Here is a 21,816-nt window from a genome sequence, read left to right as displayed (position 1 = left end):
ACTCCCTTCCTTCCTGTTACATGTTCATTTCCAGTGCACAGTGCTCAGTACAGTGCTTGGAAGGTCGGGGGTATATTTTTCTTCCAGATCTACATACTTCCCATTTTCCCAAGTTATTTCTTATTCTAATTGTTCTTCCTTTCCTACTTCATCGGTTCTTCTAGTCCTCCTTCCTGGGGTTTTCTCCCAGCTGCTTGAGATTTTTTTTTTTTTTTTATAAGATGAATATTTTGAAAACTGGCTGTCACTCCAGAGCTGATACAATCACACACCCACTGTTTCAGTTATTTCTTGTGGCATAGCAAACCCACCCAAACCCAGGGACAGTCCTGTATGCAGAATTGGGGGGCGGGGTAGTACCTACCTGGTGGAGGGGAGGCAGGAAACGCTACGTGGGTTGCCCTTTCATTTATCATTCCTAATTCTGTGGGTCAGGAATTCGAGAACTCCTCTCTGCTCCAGGCTGGGTCACCTGGGCCTGTGTGACTGGTGCTGGAGGGCCCTGGGTGGGTCTGCTCATGCATCTGGAGTCTTGGGCCTGGCTGTCAGTTGGGGTGCCTTGGTTTCCACCTCCTCCATTCAAATGTTCTCTCATTTTTCAGTAGTTCAGCCCAAATGCCTCTGCCAAATGGCTGGTTTCTAAGAGGGTGAAAATGGAAACTCCCAAGTCTTCTTAAGACCTAGGCACAAGTGGTACCTGGGTGGCTCAGTCAGTTAAGCGTTCGACTCTTGATTTCAGCTCAGGTCGTCATCTCATGGTTCTTGAGATCAAGCCCCAGGTTGGGCTTTGCACTGTGGAGCCTGCTTGGGATTCTCTCTCCCCCTTTCTCTGCCCCTCCCGTGCACTCACTTGCTCTCTCTCTCTCTCTCTCTCTCTCAAAATAAATAAATAAATGTTTTAAAAAATTATTACAAAAAATAAAAAGACCTAGGCACCAAGTCCTACCATACCACCCCCGATTTTGTTGGTCATAGTGAGTCACAGAGCAAGCCCCCATTCAAGGGGGCTATTAATGCAGGAATGGCAGTCACACTGGAAAAGGTTACATGGAGTGAAACGGGTTGTTGTGTCCATCTTAGAAACAATCCACTCAACACAAAGAATTCAAGATTTTATTATTATTTATTATTTATTTTTAATTTTTAAAGAAATCTCCATACCCAACGTGGTGCTTGAACTCAACCACCCCAAGATCAAGAGTTGCATGCTTTTCCTACTGGCCAGCCAGGTGCCCCTGAATTCAAGATTAAAAAAAAATTTTTTTTAATGAGCTTAAAACCCATAGTAATTGGTATGATGAAAATAACAAATACTATTCACTAGTCAGTAGGGATGTTTTTCCTAATCTGTGTGACACTTTCACTTCCTGAATCATCCCTTACTTGCCTCTCATCTCCACTTTATGTCATATTAGGCTGGGTATGTATGAGAAGTCCTCGCCATGTCCCCCTTTGTCACGATTTCACCACATGGCCGTTCCCTCTCAGTCTCCTTCCTGAGCCCATAGTTCCCAAGAGACCCAACCTCAGTTCTCTTATCTCTTGTTTACTCTTCCTAGGGGATTGCATCTACTCCTCTGGCTTCAACTATCACCTATACCGATTACTCCCAGATTTTAATCTCTGGCCCAGATCTTTATCTCCTGGGCTCCAGACCTGAAATTTCAACTGCCTCCTGGGCATCTCTATTTGGAAGTCCCACAGGTAATCTTATCTTTATAGGTCCTAATTCAAATTTGGCATTTTATTTCTCTACACCAAAACCTGCTGCCTCCCCATGGCCCCTACCTTGGGCAATTGGGTCTTGTTTCATCCAGTGAATCAAGCCAGAACCTGGCAGCCCTCCTCCACATCTCTCTTTCTCATGCCTCCATCCAATGAATTGCCAAATTCTGTTGTTTCTTGGTATTTCTTCCGTTCTTTCTTTCTTTCTTTCTTTCTTTCTTTCTTTCTTTGTGAGACAGAGAGAGACAGAGCATGAGCAGGGGAGGGGCAGAGAGAGAGGGAGACACAGAGTCTGAAGCAGGCTCCAGGCTCTGAGCAGTCAGCACAGAGCCCGATGCAGGGCTTGAACCACAAACTGTGAGATCATGACCCGAGCCGAAGTCGGACGCTTAACCAACTGAGCCACCCAGGATCCCCTCTTGGTATTTCTATTCCATTCTTTCCATGCCTGCCACCATTTCCTTAGTTTAGGCCAGCATCACCTTTGTTGCCTACATTACTGCAAAAGCCTTCTCCCTGGTGTTAGACCCCACTTCTCTGGCCCATTCTCCATAATGAGCCCAAATGGGCTTTCGATACCATCATTCCTTGCTAAAATCTCTCAGTAGATCCCTATTGTCTTCAGGATAAAAGTTCTACTTCCACATTCCTTAGCCCTGTTGTGCAAAGGCCCTTTATGTTTGGGGCTACTTCCCTTAACACCCTAAGCTCCCCACCCTACCTCTCAAATCTGTGATCCAGACAGTTTAGAGCATCCTGGATCCCCAGCGGTCTGTCTGCTCTCTACCTCCACCCCTGCTGTCCTCTAGCTTAGGGATCAGCTGAGGGAAGCCTTCCCTGACCTCTTCCTTGGCCCTCCTGGGACACTGTGCACACCCCTCTCCTGGCATTAGCCATACTCTATATTAATGGCTCCCTCTCCTGTTTACTCCTCCCACTGTCCTGGAAGCCCCTTTGACTTGGTTTTATTGTTATTCCCCAGTGTTCAGCTAGTGCCTGGCATATGGTAGGGCAACAGATGAATGGTGAGGATACCCACTGACTTTAAGGAGCAATGAGAAGATGGCTGTTGGTTACAACATGCTCTAATTCCATAACTAAACTGAGGGATCTTTACATGTCAGCCCCCCTGCCACTTTCTTCATTATTCTGATGGAAGGAGAAACCAGCACCATCAGTAAGAAGGGTCAGCATCTATCTGAGGTACCGCTTACTACCGCCCAGGACTTTTTTTTCGGTCATACCCAAGATGACAGTTTTCCATGCGTGGTCCTACACCGATGGAAGCCAAGGGTGAGGTAAAGAAGGATCTATACTTCTGTCCTCGGTGTTTGTCCACATTCTGTCTGTAACTCCATTGGGTCTTCAGAGACAACCTACAATTCTGTTTCCTCCGTTAAAAAAGTCTTGAGTGCCTAGGGGCGCCCAGGTGTCTCGGCTGGTTAAGCGGCTGACTTCGGCTCAGGTCACGATCTCACGGTTGGTGGGTTTGAGCCCCGTATCAGGCTCTGTGCTGACAGCTCGGAGACTGGAGCCTGATTCAGATTCTGTGTCTCCCTCTCTCTGCCCCTCCCTCGTTCACACTCTGTCTCTCTCTCTCTCAAAAATAAATAAACATTTAAAAAGTTGTTTGTTGTTTTTTTTTAAATTTTGAGTGCCTAATACAGAACAGACACTGGACCAGAAAGATTATGACATGGCTGCCATCTTGAAGGAGGTGTTGTAAGATACCTTCTTGCAATAAGATGTGATATGTGCTCCACTCCTAGCATGGAGTGTGGACAAAATGCTATGGGAACAGAGAACAATGGATTCATCTTGAAATTACCAAAGAAGGCTTCAACAAGGTGGCTGTACAGCAAAGGAAGCCAAAGGAGCCCTTCAAAGATAAAAATGTACATTTCTTCCAAGACACCATGGCTCCTGTTACACTTTGAGGAAAATCTGTACTTCACACTGTGGCCTGTAAATTCCTCCTAGTCTGACTGCTCCTGCTCACTCTCCAACCCTGTCCCCCCACACCCCACTTTCCCCAGCACCCTCTACACCTCCAGCCACACTGTATCACCAAGTGAGCTCCTTCCTGGTAGGACACTGTCATAGCTGTGTCTTCTACTCAGGCACATTATCCATGAATCTGCCTATCCTATCGTTAGTTTTCAGCTTAAGAGTCTCTTCCTCAAAGCAAGATTCTTTTTTAATTTTTCTTAATGTTTATTTATTTTTGAAGGAGGGGGAGACAGAATGTGAGCAGGGAAAGAGGGAGACACAGAATCTGAAGCAGGCTCCAGGCTCTGAGCTGTCAGCACAGAACCCAATGCAGGTCTCGAACCCACAAACCATGAGATCATGATCTTAGCCAAAGTCAGTGGCTTAACAAACTGAGCTACCCAGGCTCCCCGAAAGCAAGATTCTCTTATCTCCTAAACCAAATCACAATCATAGGCACAATCATATTATCATATCACCCCATTGTAAGTCTATGCATTAGTTAGCTTCACCATCATAAGTGATTGTATTATATATATATATATATATATATATAGAGAGAGAGAGAGAGAGAGAGAGAGATGGAGACAGAGAGACTTGTCTTTGCCTTCCCATCCAAGCTTTCTGAGAGCAGAGACCTGGACTGGTTCCTTGCTATTGTTCTGGTACCTAGGACACATAGTAGGTGCTCAGCAAATACTTGTTGAACAGATTGGGTAAATGAGCAACACAATGTTTGCTAAATGAGGACTGTGGCTTAGAGATGTGGAATTGTACACATTAAAGAACAACAAGTCATTTGCCCTGGCTTTGGGCAAGGGTATGTCTAGATCGGAGAGGAGTTGGAAGGATGGGGAGGGGAGTTGGGGGCAGACTATACTACTCTGAATGGAATAGCTTCTTATCTCCTAGACAACAGGAGCCAAGGACCATTTTTAAGTAGGGAGTGTCATGATTGGATCGTGACTTTCAAAACACCACTGTTGTGGCAGTATGGAGAGTTTGGGCACTAGAAATCAACTGGGATGGGGTTGGAGGTTGGATGGGGAGACTGCAGATTATTCAATCCAAAGGAGAGTTGATGGCAACAATTAAAGGAGAGAAATGAAAAATGAGGAAAGAGACGTTGCTGAGGCAAAACTTTTGCAATCTGGGGCCCAACTGGATCTAGGACTTTGGGGGAGAAGGTGAAGGCTGGATGGGAGATGATGAACCTATACAGGAAGGAGCAGAAATGATTTTAGTTTTGGTAATGTTGAGTCTGAGGTGCCTGGGGAACATCTTTCTCTGAATCTCTAGGAATTGTGCCACCACCACACTGTTCCTCCTACCCCTTTTCTCTTTTCTTTCCTGTTTTGAATCACTCCCACAAGCCATGAATGCTCCCTGCTTCTCAGCGTGCTAGGGCATCACGCCAGCAGGCCCCACATTCCTGAAGAAAGGACTGGATTCAGACCTGGAGGGCTGGCTGTGGCCACCTGAGGGGGCGGATCCCTGACAGGAAGGAAGGCTGGCCTGTGGAGGGGGCGGATCCCTGACAGGAAGGAAGGCTGGCCTGCTGGTTGGGCGCCGAGGGGAGCTTCCCCTAATGCAGCAGGTGCCCTGGGCCAGCTGCTCCAACCCCTCCAGCTCAGATCAACAGGATGGGACAGCCCTGGCGGAAGGAAGCCTACAGGAAGGGACACCCCTGCAGACAAGAGTGGAGGCAGGGAGTGGAAGGGAGATAGGAAGAGCTGCCTGGGCTGCTGAGCTGGCCCCTCTCCAGCTGATTAAGGAGGGGCAGTGACAAGAGGCCATTCAACCCCTGGCCCTTGTCAACTGTATTATTACTACTGTTGTTGGCTACCCTGGATCTTAGATATACCAGAAGGAACCACTAGAAGATGTTCATGGATTTAACAGTTTCTAAAATAATTAATTCCCTTCTATGCTCATTCTGTGGTTATTGGGAAAGGAAGGACACTTAAATTAGCCTTTCAGTTACACGGAGAGGTGAGACAGCTTGAGGTAGGGGCCGTGATTTTTGCCACGTGTTCAGCCCGTCCAAAGGAGATAAAATCTTTGGTTTGCTTTAAGCCGGGTTATCACTGCCCAACTCTCCAACAACAGCTGCTGTGAACGGGACCAAACGGCCAAAAGAGGGCAAACTGGGAACGAAAGCAAAGTCACGGGCTCCCCATCTGGAGGCCTCAGCCCGCCTCGGAGCCCTGGGGGTCGGAGGTGGGGTAGTCGGAGAGAGGAGGGCCGGGGGCGCTTTGGAGGGGCGGGTGTGTCTTTGACTAGGCGGGCTTCCCCGCAGCAACCCCGCCCCGAGGCGTGCTCCGACCTGCGCTGGGTGACCCTAGGAGACCCCTCCCCACAAGCCGTTTCCCGGCAGGGCGTTTCCGGAGGCCTTGGCCCGGGGTGGTGGGGTCTACCTTTGAAACAGCTTGTAGACTGCAATTTAAACTTTACAACGAGCTCAAAACTCGATTCTCCAACCGAGCGTCGGCTCCGGAGAAGGATAAAAACTCGGGTCTACAGCCCCTCATCACCCCATTGGTCCAGTCCTCAGGGCTTCCTGCAGTCCCCACACCATTCTCCCAGCTGCCTGGAGGAAGGATGGGCGGGGCGGACGGGGCGGGTACTGCTGCCAGCGACGCAGATGGGGAGGGCGAGCCCGCGCCGGCGGCGGGGGGCGTGGGCGGGGGGCGCAGGAGCAGGTGTCGGCTCTGCGGCCGGGTTCCCCTCCCTCCTCACCCCTCCCCGCTTCGGTGCTCCCCACGGCTCAGCGAGGCAAAACCCAGTAAATGCTCGAGAAATGCAGCTCAGTCGGTCAGCGGGCTCTGCTTTCTTGCCAGACGCCTAAGGACGGCGCTTCCAAATGCAAATCTCTTGGCTCGGGCCCCTTGGCTAGCAGCCGCTGCCTCCCCCGCCCGGCTGCCCGGCGTCCCGCCCACCCCGTGGCGGGCCGAGATGGGGCCCCGAGCAGAGGGGACGGGGCGGAGCGGGCATCCCTCCCCACCTCCCACGTGGGGCCGGCCCTCCGCAGTGCCTGGGCGCGCCGCTGCCGCGCCTCCGGGTTAGGCCCCCGCCCGCGGCACCGCCCCCTAGGCCGGGGCCGAGGACCGCTGTTGGGGGGGTGGGCGAGGGATGAGAGGGTGTCACTGAGTCAGGTGGCGGCGGGAGTTCCCTCGGGCCGGGCCGAGGGAACACGCTGCCGGGGATTGTGTACACGCTCCACTGACACAAGCTTCACGCTGCCGGGCAGCCGCTGATCACGCGTGGCCCCGGGAGCCCATTGGCCGGCGCCTCACACACCTTTGCCGCTGATTGGCCGTCCTCAGGCTCCGCCCCCGCCCCCGCCCGCGGCGCGGGGCAGGCGGAGAGGCTACCTGAATGGGGAGGGGGCAGACTGCGCGGAGCGCGGCGGCGGCGGGAGCGACGTCGAGTGTCTCCGGGCGCCCGTCTGTGGCCAAGCAGCGTAGCAGCGTAGCAGCCAGTCAGCTCGCCGCCGGCAGCCAGGCAGCCAACCATGCTCAACTTCGGCGCTTCTCTCCAGCAGGCTTCGGTAAGTCACCTGGGGATGCCCCTGTCCTTCCTCTCCTTGCTGCGTCTCAGGGGCCAGCCGGGGCGCCAACCCCGAGCCCTTGACATCAGCGGCGCCCGAAGACCGGGGTGCAGCGGGGTCGTGGAGGAAAAAGGGGCTTTCTTCCTGCAAACTGGGCATTGGTGAGAGCGTGTGTGTCGCGGAGTGGGTCAGGAGAGGCGAACGGGGCTCTAGAGACGAAGGGAGAGGTGTATAATGAGGAGGGGAAGGGGCAGCTCCGCAGGGAGACTTGAGGTGGGCGAGGGGGAGGATGGCTGGAGGAGCGCGAAGAGTGAGGAGAGGGCTGCTGCCCTGGCAGCGAGGACTGGGGAAGGTGTAGAGGGGAGGGGGGGACAAGGGGTCTACCCTGCACCTGGCACCCGAGAGAGATGCCGCCGTCTGGATCAGGAATGCGACCCAGGGCGGGAGGGGGCTTCTGGCGAGCATTTGAGGGGCGGGGTGTCCACTGGCGAGGCGAGGGGGCTGCCCCTCTCAGGGGTCTGAGCCGAGCCTTGCAGGACGGGGGCTGCTCAGCAGACAGCCGGGTGCTGGGGGAGGGGGCGCCCGGCGTGGGCGCGGGGGAATGGCACGTGGGCCCCGGGCCGCCGAGGGGAGACGAGGCGCCGGCAGGGGACTCCCCATCCCTGGCGGGAGCAAGTGGCCACCTATTGAGGGCCCCCTGGAAGGGGGGTAGGGAGCCGCCTTGGGGATGCGAGGGTGGAAAGCGGGAGCCTGCCGTGGGGCGGGGGACGTGGGCGGGGGGAGTCGGGGCCGCGAGACGCGGGGGCCGCGTGTCGAGGCGGGAGCCGCGGGCCGTGCGTCTGGAGCCGGAGCCCGTGGGGGCTGCACGTCTGGGAACCTGTGGAGACTCGGGGGGCGGAGGCCGGAGCTGCCGGAAACCGCGGGGAGGGGGCGCCGCGTCTGCGGGAAAGACGGGGTGGTCTGAGGTCCCGTGGGCGGCGTGGGCGGGAAGCGCCGAGGGCTCGGCCGGATCCCCGGGGGCTGCGGCCGGGAGGAGGGAGGGGGCTGGGTTTCCGCGGGGACACGGCTCCTCCTCCGGCAGCTGAGGCGGAGGCCGGGGGTGGGCCGGGAGCGGGTGCGCCCAAGGAGCTTCTCGTCCCCGAGTGACCCAGCCCCGGCCTCCGCCAGGGGCGGCAGAGAGGCCCAGCCCTGCTGTCGGTTCCTAAGGGAACGGCGGCTCTCCGGGAGCGGGGAGGGGCGGGCACTCCCGGAGCCGGCGCCCGCGGCCCCGCCCCTCCCCGCGGGCTGGGGCGCGCACTGCCGGGCGGTTGGCGGCGGCGCCCGCGGCCCCTCCCCCGGGCCGGCGCGAGGGCGGGGGCCCGCGGGCTCAGGAAGTAGGTGAAAGGTGACGGCGCGGCAATTCCCAGTTCACGTTTCCTGCGCCGCCCGGAGCAGCCGCCGATCACGCTTTGTTCACATGCCTCGCCCCCACCTCCCCCGCGCCCCCCGCCCTTCGCGGCCCAGCCAATCCGGGCCTGGGCCGCCGGGCAGGCTGGCCAATGGCGGGGGCAGGGGCGCGGGGACGTGCGAGCGGCGAGGAATGTTCCCAGTGACTCACCCGCGAGCCTCATTGAGGTTAGGGCGGCCCCATCCGTCTGTCCCCGCCAGCGAGGATCTCCCCCGCCGTCCGCCCCCGCCCTTCGTCTGCCTCCCCCGCCCGCGCCTCCACCCGCTCTTCCCTTTCCTGCCTTGCGCCCCACTCCCTTTCCTCCCCTCCCCGCTTCTCTTCCTGCCCTTCCCAGCTCAAGCTCCCCTTCCTTGCTTGCCTGCCTTTTCTCCTTTTTCTTTTCTTTGCATTGGCGTCTTGAGGCTTTTAGACAAACGTGCGCTGTCCGTTGCAGCTTACATAAAGGGGCGCGCGATTATGCAATAGCGTTGTTGGTGAAATCTCCAGAGCAGTGGCTCCTTTTCAAAGGTTATCAACACGAAGGGTTTATGTATTTTTTAAAACTAGCGTCGAGAGTAGTACTTTGTAAAGAATGCTTTTCGGTATTTTTACACAATTTCTACTTCAACCAAAAGAATGGCATCACATTAATGGAAAATGAAAGGTGGTGGGTAGTGCCATTTTTTTTTTAAGTGCAGTTTAAGGAACTTTAATATGAAACATTAAACACTTGATAGAGGGAGCTGTACGAATGGCAAGCATGCACTATCATTCTTGTCATCTGGCAGTTATTTTTAAAAATTTAAAAAATGTTTGGACTATCGCAGACTCACCAGGCAGTTTTTGCAAATTCTGGGTGGAAGATTACATTTTGATTGTCCATTTTTTAGTATCGCATTAGCTGGTCATAGCTATGCATGGCAAGCCATTGTTTAAATCTAGTGAAAGGGAACACAAATATGAAGAACTTGAAGCCTAAATATGGCTTTGGGATTTTTCCACATATTTCACTTTATCCCTCTCTACCATAGATAATCAAGCTATGAAAGGTATTTTACCTTTAAAATAACCTGATGTAGTAATTTTAAAAAGACACTGAAGATTTCTATCCTGTTGATATTATCCTAACGTGCCAAGTGACTTTGAAAAGATCAGACCCATATCGACAGACCCGAGTTCTGTCCACTACACTTTGCCTTTTCCCCACTACCAGTTGTGGGGAATTGGTACCTCAAAAGTCTTCATACCTCACCTGCAGTATTGAAAAAACTTTTGCATAACCTTCCCTTAGTTATTTCATTTGATCTCAGTTGCAGATGGCTGTTTTGGGAAGAATATAATATTTCTAAATCAAGTTCTCTTTTTTGGATCATACATGCATTGTTATCTTTGGCCTTGGTCTCTTTAATGGTAATATGCTTCTCTTCTACCTTGCAGGGGTATCAGTGTTCAACCCTAAGTATTAGAGAAAGAATGAGGAAAATTTTATCTTTAGTAGGGGTGAGAGAAAAAATTATTTCACAAACTTGGAAATTTGTGCAACTGTAAAGGAAAAATTGTAAGTTCCTTTGCGTGTTATTTGGATGACAAAAATATGGTTATAAGCATTTGATCTTTTGTTCTTAAAGGAAGAAAGGATGGAAATGATTTCTGAAAGATCGAAAGAGAGTGTGTATTCCTGGAACAAAACCGCAGAAAAGAGTGATTTTGAAGCTGTAGAAGCACTTATGTCAATGAGCTGCAGTTGGAAGTCTGATTTTAAGAAATACACTGAAAACAGACCTGTTACTCCAGTATCCGATATGTCGGAGGAAGAGAATCTACTCCCGAGTACACCTGACTTTCATACGATCCCAGCATTTGTAAGTTTCATTGTTTTTAATATGGGACTGTAGATGGTCTAATTTTTTATAATTTACATAACGAACTTAATTTCTCATGCCGATTTCTGTGTATTTCTTTTCTAGTGTTTGACTCCACCTTACAGCCCTTCTGACTTTGAACCCTCTCAAGTGTCAAATTTGATGGCATCAGCGCCATCTACCGGACACTTCAAATCATTCTCAGATCCTGCCAAGCCTCACATTGCTGCACCTTTCAAAGAGGAAGAGAAGAGCCCGGCACCTGCCCCCAAACTCCCCAAGGCTCAGGCAACAAGTGTGATCCGTCATACAGCTGATGCCCAGCTGTGTAACCACAGATCTTGCCCAGTGAAAGCAGCCAGCATCCTCAACTATCAGGACAATTCTTTTCGAAGAAGAACCCACCTGAACGTTGAGGCTGCAAGAAAAAACATACCCTGTGCAGCTGTGTCACCAAACAGATCCAAACGTGAGAGAAACACGGCGGCAGATGTTAATGAGAAAGCAAGTCCTGCACTTTATGACTTTTCTGTGCCTTCCTCAGAGACAGTCATCTGTAGACCTCAGCCCGCCCCTGTGTCCCCACAGCAGAAGTCGGTGCTGGTCTCCCCACCTGCAGTGTCAACAGGGGGAGTGCCACCTATGCCGGTCATCTGTCAGATGGTTCCCCTCCCTGCAAACAACCCTGTTGTGACAACAGTTGTTCCTAGCACTCCACCCAGTCAGCCACCAGCTGTGTGCCCACCTGTCGTGTTCATGGGCACTCAGGTGCCCAAAGGCGCTGTCATGTTTGTCGTTCCCCAGCCTGTTGTTCAGAACCCAAAGCCTCCGGTGGTGAGCCCAAATGGCACCAGACTCTCTCCCATCGCCCCCGCTCCAGGGTTTTCCCCTTCCACAGCAAAAGTCACTCCTCAGATTGACTCATCCAGGATACGAAGTCACATCTGTAGCCACCCAGGATGTGGCAAGACGTACTTTAAGAGCTCTCATCTGAAGGCCCACATGAGAACACACACAGGTACCAACCATTTCTTATTCGTGTCCTTGAGATTTAGTTGAATGTTTTTTGGCCATGATCACAGGTACAAGCCAGGCATGTTAAAGAAGAACTTGCCTTATTAGCCAGTTCAGTGGGGGATATTTACAGGTTTCTCAAAGATTTCATCAAGGTGTTTGTTTTAATTTCTCAAACGATGATTCTTTATGTGTCTGAGTAGTTATTTTAATAAAGTATCTCTAAAGCCGTTGTACCATAGTTGAAGTCAGAAAACCTTTTTGTGTTTGGCATTTATAAAGGGAAGATTCCTATAAATGTGATTGAGTGAAAGTTGGAAATATATGTAGCATTCAGTTAACAGTTGATTCATTTAGTAGCTTTTATTTTTAAAGAGCATCTCTTAAGATATTTTAAAATGTATGTCTTTGGATATAATTAGATCTGCAATTTATAGTGACTTGATGAATGCATAGTGACGATGATCTGAATTTCTTTGTCTCAGGAGAAAAGCCTTTTAGCTGTAGCTGGAAAGGTTGTGAAAGGAGGTTTGCCCGTTCTGATGAACTGTCCAGACACCGGCGAACCCACACAGGTGAGAAGAAATTTGCTTGTCCCATGTGTGACCGACGGTTCATGAGGAGCGACCATTTGACCAAGCATGCCCGGCGCCATCTGTCCGCCAAGAAGCTACCAAACTGGCAGATGGAAGTGAGCAAGTTAAATGACATGGCCTTACCTCCAACCCCTGCCCCCACGCAGTGACCGCTCAGAAGGTGAGAATCCGAAGTAACTTTGGTCACAGCCAGGAGCCAGCGGTGATGTAAAAATGCTTCCACTGCAAGTCTGTGGCCCTCCGGTGCGGCGGAACGCAGAAGCCCCACAGCCTGAGGAGAAGCCTCAGCCCTGGGCTGGAGGACAAGAAGTGCTGCAGCCACAAGCAGGTCACAGAGTGGCAGGATTCATTTCTTATCACATAAGAGAGATGAGAAAGCCTTTATTCCTTTAAATATTTTTTGAAGGTTTCAGATGAGGTCAACACAGGTAGCACAGATTTTGAATTTGTGTGCACAATTTATTACTTCGTTTTCACCGTTTGTACTTGAGACCAACTTTTCAATGTGATTCTTCTAAAGCACTGGTTTCAAGAATAGAGACTGGAAATAAACATTATGGTACGGAGATGGAGATGGAAAATTGATTTGTATTACAAACTTTGGCATCTTTTCCTAGTTACCTTGTTTACTTAAATTCCTAGTCTTTCCAGTCAATTTCGTGGATGTAGTTGTTAAATATGATCTAGAACTAGCATTTTTATACTTGCTACCATTTGGAATTTGGAATTAAGCAGCTTGTATATTGCTAAAGAGGGCCCAAAGATTTGGAATCCTCAGTAATTTAATTGCTTTGAAGTATAGCTATAATTTTTTTGCATTTTTGTTTTGAAAGTTTAACAGATGACTATATCTAGGCATTTTATTATGCTTTGAGCTTTAGTTTGCCTGCAGTTTCTTGTGTAGATTTGAAAATTGTATACCAATGTGTTTTCTGTAGACTCTAAGATACATTGCACTTTGTTTAGAAAAAAAAGTGGAAGATAAAAATATATATTGTAAAGAAGGGATACCAAGAATTTTAGATAACTCCTTGAAAAAGATGACTTATGTCATCAGTAAAGTACCCTTATATTATGAGGATATAATGTGTGCTTTATTGAATTAGAAAGTTAGTGACCATTATTCACATGGGCAAGTGTTGTCCTGTTAATTTATAGGAGTTTTTTTGGGGGGGAGGGAAGTGGAATTAGGTGAATAGAAGTTGTTAAAACATTCACTTTTGTTAACAGTATTTCTGTTATATTCTGTTATATAGTGGATGATATATACAGTGGTAAAACAAAAGTAAACTGTTTAAAATCTACAGTGAAAAATGGCACTATATCTTTCCATTTAACATTTTTCTCTATTGGGTATTGATTTCTGACATCAAAACTTGGACCCTTGGAAAACAGGAATTTTCTTTTAATAATAAAAAAAACTTTGTGATTTACAATTTGCACAATATTTCTTTTGTTGTACTTTATATCTTGTTTACAATAAAAATTTCCTTTGGTATATTTACTTGGTTGATGGCATTTGTTGAAAACCATTCTCACTCTAAACATGACATTGATCACTTATGAGTGTATCCAAAGACTTAGTGTCTGCATTTTTCTAAGAGCTTCATTCAAATTTAGAACTGCAGGGGTGTATCTCTACTGTGAATCAAATTAGTATACGAAGTGAGGACTGGTATCCATATATTCACTGAGATAACTTAACAAGCCTGCCCAGTTCAAGAAACCAACACATTTTAATCTTGAAACATTCTTGTACATTTTGATGATTTGGGATTGAGATATAGCTCTGGCTCTCAGCAAAACCTTAAGTAGCATTAAATTAAGGGGCATACCACGATGAATGACTACAAGCAATAGGACTGCTGTGGCAAATGAAAAGAATCCTGACCTGTTAAATGGAGAGTGAATTACCTCTGGAAGTTAGATTAGCTTAGGCCATTAAGTGAAACCTTAAATGCAATAAACATGCTGATACTTACACTGCATGAAAGGTAATACACCTGGCAGGAGAAACACTTGCTAGTCACTTGTCAGTGGAATTAGGAGCTGTAAATGCTAGTTGGGTGTATTGAGTGTAATTTTGGAGGTTGCTATTTTAGTTGGCTCTGAAATCCCCTTGTCATGAGAGAACATTGTCCACAGTATCCAACTTAGCCATTGACCTAAAGTCTGGCTCGCTGTTGAACACGCATGGTAAGGGGCAATGTGCTCACTTGGCACCAGTTATAAGACAAGCATCTCGGGTCATCTGTGCACCTGTTACGACTTATTTCTTGGAAACTTAACACCGTGTAAGTACAGCACAGCCGTTGGGGAGGGTATTGTTCTGCAGTCTCAATGCTGGGACCTGGACCATCCTAATGGTTTCCTCATGGTGGTAGGTCTCCAGAAGTGGGAGTAGAGGAAGGTAGCTGCCCTAGTGCCCACACCCTTGTGATGACGTGGCCAGTGGAAATGTGCCACCCGTGGCTGTGTTCTTCCCAGTCCTAGCTGGCATCAGACTTTAACTCGAAAATTTTGTAAATCAAATCATTTGAACAGAGTAATGAATTTGAGTTGAACGTTCGCGCAAACTGATGTTGGTGCAAAAGTTGCCCCCAGACAAGAACATTTGCAGCATGTAATGATAATTACGGTATTAGTGTAGCTTTAGCAGTAGTTTTGGCTGCTTCTTGTCTGACTTCCGTATAAGTTGGACTGTATGAAATTACTGATATTCAGGCTATTTTAATAGTTCATTCTTTTTAGATAATTTTAGACTCAGAGTTGCAAAAATAGAGTTCCCATTTACCTTTCATCCAGCTTCTGCTGGTAACATAGCCATAGAACATTTATCAAAACCAAGAAATTAAAATTTGCTTAATGTATGTTTATTTTGAGAGAGAGCGCGAGCGAACAAGCTGGGGAGGGGCCGAGAGAGCGGGAACAATCCCAAGCAGACTCCGTGCCTGTCAGCGCAGAGCCCTACGTGGGGCTTTGAACTCACAAACCGTGAGATCATGACCCGAGCCAAAATCAAGAGTCAGATGCTCAACTGAGCCACCCAGGAGCCCAAAAGTAAGACATTAACCTTGCTACAATACTTACGAAAGTTTAGAACCTGTTTGGGTTTCACTAGTGTTTCTACCAGTGTCTTTTTTTTTTTTTTTCTTTCTACCAATGTTTTTTTTTTTTTTTTTTTCCTATCAGAGAACCTAATCCAGGATCTCAAACATTTACTTGTCATATCCAATTTTTTCCAATCTATGCTCACTCATTTTGTCTTCTCTCATCTCTTTGAATAGTCCTTCTTGGTTATTTTGTAGAATGACCCTCACTTTGGGTTTGTCTGATGTTTTTTCATGACTAGATGCGGTTATGTGTTAATTGGGAAGATACCACAGAGTGATAATGTCTTCACTGCATCATAGGAAATACATGATGTCTGTATTACTGGTGATGCTAAGCTTGATCACTTAGCTAGTGATGTCTGCTAGAATTTTCCGATGTAAATTATTTTTCTCCTTATAATTATTAACTATTTGGGGAGATATACTTTAAGATGGATAACCTGTTTCTGCTTAAACTTTTGCCCACTCAGTATGCTTACATAGATCTTGCATACGGCAGTTATTACTGTGATATGCTAATAGCAATTTCATATTTTCTTCATTATTAATTGGAATTCTGGGGAAAAGAGTTGTGGCTTCCCCCCCATTTATGTATTCATTTATTTATGTCACTGTGGAATTAGGGATATTTATGTCATTCTTTATGTTCCAACTTTGACCCTTGTTAGGTCTCTCACTATTCAACCATTTTTGATGGACAAAGATGGAAATTTTATCTGGGTTCAACTTATCATGTTCATGTTTCATCGGAATGAGAGCTGTTTGGTGTTAGTCATCTCACTTTTTGGAAGTCTTCTCTGTCCTCATGGCTACCACCCTCTCTCACTTGAACAACCACAGCTATCCCTAATGGGTCTCATCTTGTCTCCCACCATCCAGCCCCCTCAACCAGTCTTTTGAAAATGCAAACCTGACCATGTCACCTCCTCATTTAAGACATTTCACAACCTTCCCAGTGCTCTTAGGATCAAGTCCAGGTTTCTTAACATGGTCCAGAACAGTGCTGACCAATAGCGATATAATGTGAGCCACGTATGTAATTTGAGATTTTCTAGTAGCCACATCAGAAAAAAATTTTAATTAATTTTCATATTTTTATTTGACCCGATACGTCCACAAAGTTGATCATTTCGACATATAATCAATATAAAATTGTTAATGAGATACTATCTTTTTCTGCACCACACTTCAAAATCCAGTATGAATTAAATGTCTACAGCATATCTCAGTTGGAACTAAGCACATTTCAAGTGCTCCGTAACTATATGTGGCTGATGGCTGCTGAAGGCACAGAGCAGAGCTGGAAGGCCCCACACGGTTACGCTTCTAACAACCTCTCACACCACTTTCCACCTTATTCTCTACACCATGTCCAAGTTCTGAGCCTTCATACACATGATTTCTCCTGCTGGAAATATTTTCCTGCCCTTTCGCTTTGACATTTCTGCTTTAATAATTACACTTTGCCAAAATTGCTTAATATCTTTTTCCCTTTCACTATAAAACTCCATGAAGACAAGGACTCCATGAATCTCGCTCACTGCTCTGTCACCAGTGTCTGACGCACTGCAGGGGCTCACTAAATTTTGTCAGACTGAAAACTGAGAGGTCTGTGCAGCTTAGGGAGAGAACAATTAGGGAGCTGTTGCAAGACATGCAGGGTACAGACGAAGGCAATGAAGAGCTGAAGACTGCCTTTTTCTTATTCCCATCAACCTCTGCTAGTGCTAGAAGCACTCTCACTACGCCTTCAAAGCTCTCAAAGCGCCACTGGAATTTAGGTTCTTTTCATTGCATTTTTAACTGGGCAGGGAAGAAATCTGATCAAGACGGACATATACAAGGCTCACCAAGTCCCTCTCAGTGAGTCTAATTCCTCAGCCTGTAATGGCTCAGCTCTTAACCTGTTCTTTCTCTTTGGAGGAAATGAAATCCAGGGACACCTTAAGGGAAGCCTTGTCTCTAGAGATGTCCCACTGATTGTGTGTGTGTGTGTGTGTGTGTGTGTGTGTGTCTGTCTTAATCCAGTTCTGGCATTTTTCTGACCAACTTAACAACAGTTTGAGAAATGGCTTAGAGTTGGTTCTCAAATAGAAATACCTCTAATTTTCTACACAGGTAGCTGTGCTCTAGAGAAGGTATAGGGAAAGAGCACTGATCAAATTGAAAGACCTGGTATATTAGGGTTCTCCAGAGAAAGAGAATCAGTAGGATTCATATCAAGAGATTAATTACGAGGAATTGCTTCATGTGATTATGGAGGCTGGCAAGTCCCAAGATCTGCGGTGGTCAAGCTGGGGACCCAGGAGAGCCAATAATATGGTTCCAGTCCAAATGGGGGCAGGCCCAAGACTCAAAAAGAGCTGAAATTTCAGTCACAGTCAGAAGACAGGAAAAAACTGAAGTCCCAACTTGAAGACAGTCAGATTGCAGGTATTTCCCCTAACTCAGCCTTTTTGTTGTAGTCTGGCCTTCAGCTCATTGGAGGAGACCCACCCACATTGGGGAAGGCAGTCTGCTTTACTCAGTCTATCTATTCAAATGTTCATCTCATACGGAAACACCCTCCCAGAGACAACCAGAATGTTTGAGCAAATATCTGGACACTCTGTGGCTGCATGAAGTTGACACACAAAATTAACCATCACACCTGAATTCTGGTTGTGGTTGAACTGATAACTAGTTTATTCCTTGGGAAGATTGCTTTCATCGTTCTGCATCTCAGCATCTGCTTTTAAGAACAGGGCTGAACACACTCATAGAGCTACTGGCAAGCTCAAACAAGGCTCTGTATACAAAAGCTCTTGGAAAATATAATGCATTTTACATTTCCTGGCACTGTATAGCACCCATGTGTGGGAACATATATACGGCAGTAAATGGATTAAAATTCCCATGTAAGGTGGCCACCTATTCTGGGAAAGGAAAGCCACTCAAAGCTAGGGAGATTAGAGAATTTTGATATCCAGGGTTTCCATACTTCTCTCGATGTGTCTAATTATTTGGGTGACCCATTTGCAGTAACTGTCATTACAATTAGACCAGTCTAATGGGAAGGAAAGCACAAAGTGGAAAGCCATGGCTATTTGCTGAGCATAGCTAAAGCATGGACAATTGTCATTTGATTATAAAGTACAAACTTGGACAGAGTTACCATAGAAGCACCCAGTATCTGAACTTAACTACCTTTATGGAGTCAGTCAGTTAATGGAGCTTCCTTTGTTCCCCTTGTAATGACCCCTGCTTGTGTGAATTCTCCGTATCTGGGCTTAGTTATGATAGACGCCCAACATCAGATGTTCTATCCAGCAATGGCTAAAAATGCTATACAGACCTCTAGGAGTTGGAGCCCCAGGGTCAGCAGGAGTGATAAAAACATCTTTCCTCCCAGAAACTGATCAGGTCACACCTCTGCCAGGTCTTCCCAGGTAACGTGACCTCCTTCTATTGACAGGCACCTTCTGAAATCTCTCATCTTCGGCTTGTTGTTCCAGCGGAAGGAATAAAACCAAATGGGGCCACATAAATGAGGTCTGTTATTTTAAGCTTCCCCCACCGGCTGGCATCCTAATCTTGACAGAGACTTAGAAATTTGTGGCTTTCTTCCCCATGGATGCCAATAATCCCAGTTTGATCTTGATTGACCAGTGTGGAAGTGGGATGTGAAAAGGGTGGAAATACCCCCAAATATAAGATGATACCTGATCATCGTTTGATTTTCTTAGGATAATTTGATTTTCATTCTAAGCGTAGCTACTGGTCAGTGGAGGCACAGCCTAGGTTTGGAAAAAGCCGTGTGAGGTTCTGGGGAGAAAGAGAGAAGTTAGGAATAAACCGAAGTGATGAAGGGATGATCACTGGTAGGTGTCGGTAGATGAGATTGGATCCTCTGATTAAATTCAATTATCCAAACCTTGACCATAGTTTAAAAAGGCAGCCGTTTAGTTTGCACAGTCTCACTGAAAAAATAAATACAAGCATCAAGTGTTTATTACCACTGTTCAAAGTAAAGCAGTGTGGTCCTGTAACAGGAAACATCTCCTGGGGTCATGGAGCCTGTGTAGGGCTATGAGCTCTGAACTGACTGTAATTATGAGCTCAGCAATGCATTTCATGGCTCTGTTAGCTCTGTTAGCCCTAAAATGGGGATTCTGATACTTATCTGACCTGCTTCCCAAGAGAGAATTAGGCGGGAAAGCTGTGAACAAAACAAGCAAACAAATGCTAAGGGAGCTGCCCCAGTACAAGCAGCGGTACTGCAATTGTCACAACTCAGACCAATTGTGAAAACAGAACAGGCTCCAAAGTTTCTAACGTTAGTTAGAAATTGTGATGGCGTGGTCCCTGTTCCGAGGGAAGGTCAAGTTCCAAATGTTCACAAAAATGTTCACAGTTCGAGGCTAGAAGTCTGAGATCAAGTCTCAGCAAGGTTGGTTTCTTCTGAGGCCTCTCTCCTCGGCTGATCGACGGCTGTCTTGTCTGTGTCTCCCCGTGGTGTTCCTTCTGTATCTGCCTGTGTCCTAATCGCCTCTGTTTTTAAGGACACCAGTCATATTGGATTAGGGCCCACTCCAATGACCTCATTTTACCTTGTTAACTCTTTAAAGACCCTATTTCCAACCATGGTCACATTCTGAGGTCCTGGAATTTTAAGACAACACAATGTGACTCATTGGGCAACCTACATCAGTCTATACTGCCCCATCTTAATACACAGAGAGCAGTGAACTGGTCTTAAGTTCCTATTTTTAGTATCTGGTAAATTTCCCATGAGAACTAAGTACCCTCGACTCCCTACCGCGTGTCACACAGTGACATCATGCCCAGTCCAGTGTGTAATTCCTAGCCATAAGGGAGACATATTATTCTATTATGCACCCAGGTATTTCTTAGTCATGAAATAATCTTTATCCTCGACAAAGCTTTCCTTCATTACATACTTACAAACTTTATTTGCAATGTAATTTGACAATCCCCTTTTTTCTCTTAATTATCTCTAAAGATAAGCTTGTTCTGCCTCAGACATAAAGCGGATACAGCATCTTCTGCCTGATCCCAACAATATCGTGAACAGAATAGGTATAATGGTGGTCTTTTGATACCCATGTTTGGATTTGTTCAATTTTATTTTGTCCATGAGATTAAATATTCTCTTCCCAAATTTCCATTTAGTTCAACTAGGGAAATTCGGCCAAGGCTGTAGTCAGCCTTGCAGGCTGGAGACATAACCCAGCCGTGTTACCTTCCAATTCCATTTATCACATCCATTCTGTTCTGTGTCAGTGTGGTTCTAAGAACAGTGATCTTCAAACAGAAAGGGAGCCTGGGTCCCCATCCCTGTAGGGGTCTTAATAGTGAGTTCATCAAATAGTTCAGGCTCTCTCTGCACTTCAGACACATGTTAGCGTTACACTTCTCCCTGGTGGCTGGGCGAGGTCATGCATTCTGGTCTGGTCACAGAAATGATATGTGTCACTTCTGGACCAGAGTATGTAACTGCTGGTGTTAGGCCCTCCAGAGCTGTCTTTCCCTCTATTATGGTGACCAGCAAAATTCCAGCTAGTCAACCTTAGCTCTGGAATGAGTTTGGTAAGGAGCGAGAACGAAACTTTTGTAGTTTTAAGATGTGATTTGGGGGATCGTTGGTTGCCAACTTATAGCCTTTACTTGGAAAGGTGTACTGACTGATACAAGCCCTTTTGTCCCATGAGGTTACTTTGCTCCAAATGAATTTATTCTCCTCCCTCCAGGGATCATTTCAACATATCATGTGGTATTGAGGGGTATGACTTTAAATTATTTTTTAATTTTTTTAATGTTTACTTATTTTTGAGGGAGAGAGAGAGAGCATGTGCACATGAGTGGGGGAGGGGCAGAGAGAGAGGGAGACACCGAAGCAAGCTCCAGGATCTGAGCTGTCAGCACAGACAGCGACACGTGGCTCAAACTCATGAACTGTGAGATCATGACCTGAGCTGAAATTGGACACTCAACTGACTGAGCCACCAAGGCGCCCCTGACATGTATGACTTTAAAGGAAAAAAAAAAAAGAAAAGACCTGTTACACTTCCCCCATGACATTGGGTGCCTTATATTTGCATAACTAAATGGGGCCATATCCTATTTTTGATCCTGAACAAGGAAGCGCTTCTACAAGGTGTTTGGTCACATCTACCTAGAGAGAAAAGCACCAGCAGTCACACCATCCCCCTCCACACTACCAGTGCCCTGCTTGAGTTGGTGGAGACAAAGCAAAGGTTAGAAACCATTGTTTAGATAGTGCAATGGTGCCATCTTGGATCACACACAAGGCATCCTGGAATTAATGCCTTGGTTTTGAGACTCACAAGTATTCAACGGGGACAATCTACTCCCTTCACCTGAAGTATCTTGTGTGTAGGGAGGAAAGCTGGGGAGTGGAATCCTCCGAGGAGCTCGGAAGGTGACAGAGAAGGGTGAGCAGGTCTCTCCCAGCATTTTGCACTTTGCAGTGCTGAAGAGTAGGGGAGAAAGAGTATTGGGCTGACCATTGCTGCCTCGT

The 21,816-nt window shown here is 47.3% G+C and overlaps 1 protein-coding gene across 1 annotated transcript; it reads left to right on the top strand.

Moving 5' to 3' along the window:
* Window positions 1-7,084: 7,084 nt before the first annotated feature.
* KLF10 (KLF transcription factor 10) lies at window positions 7,085-13,662 on the top strand. The gene is made up of 4 exons (XM_058698733.1): window positions 7,085-7,264; window positions 10,319-10,552; window positions 10,658-11,570; window positions 12,052-13,662. The coding sequence occupies exons 1-4, from the start codon at window positions 7,229-7,231 to the stop codon at window positions 12,309-12,311; spliced, it is 1,443 nt and encodes a 480-aa protein (XP_058554716.1). The 5' UTR covers window positions 7,085-7,228; the 3' UTR covers window positions 12,312-13,662.
* The last annotated feature ends 8,154 nt before the right edge of the window (window positions 13,663-21,816 follow it).

Source organism: Neofelis nebulosa, chromosome 14, assembly GCF_028018385.1.
Source record: "Neofelis nebulosa isolate mNeoNeb1 chromosome 14, mNeoNeb1.pri, whole genome shotgun sequence".
NCBI classification, from domain to species: Eukaryota; Metazoa; Chordata; class Mammalia; order Carnivora; family Felidae; genus Neofelis; species Neofelis nebulosa.
The sequence above is the reverse complement of the archived record's forward strand: the minus strand, read 5'-3'. Positions and strand labels throughout refer to the sequence as shown.

Coding starts and splice junctions, on each gene's coding strand:
- KLF10 (XM_058698733.1), top strand. CDS start 7,229: ATGCTCAACTTCGGCGCTTCTCTCCAGCAGGCTTCG. Junction 7,265..10,318: donor CTTCTCTCCAGCAGGCTTCG/GTAAGTCACCTG, acceptor TTGTTCTTAAAG/GAAGAAAGGATGGAAATGAT. Junction 11,571..12,051: donor CCACATGAGAACACACACAG/GTACCAACCATT, acceptor TCTTTGTCTCAG/GAGAAAAGCCTTTTAGCTGT.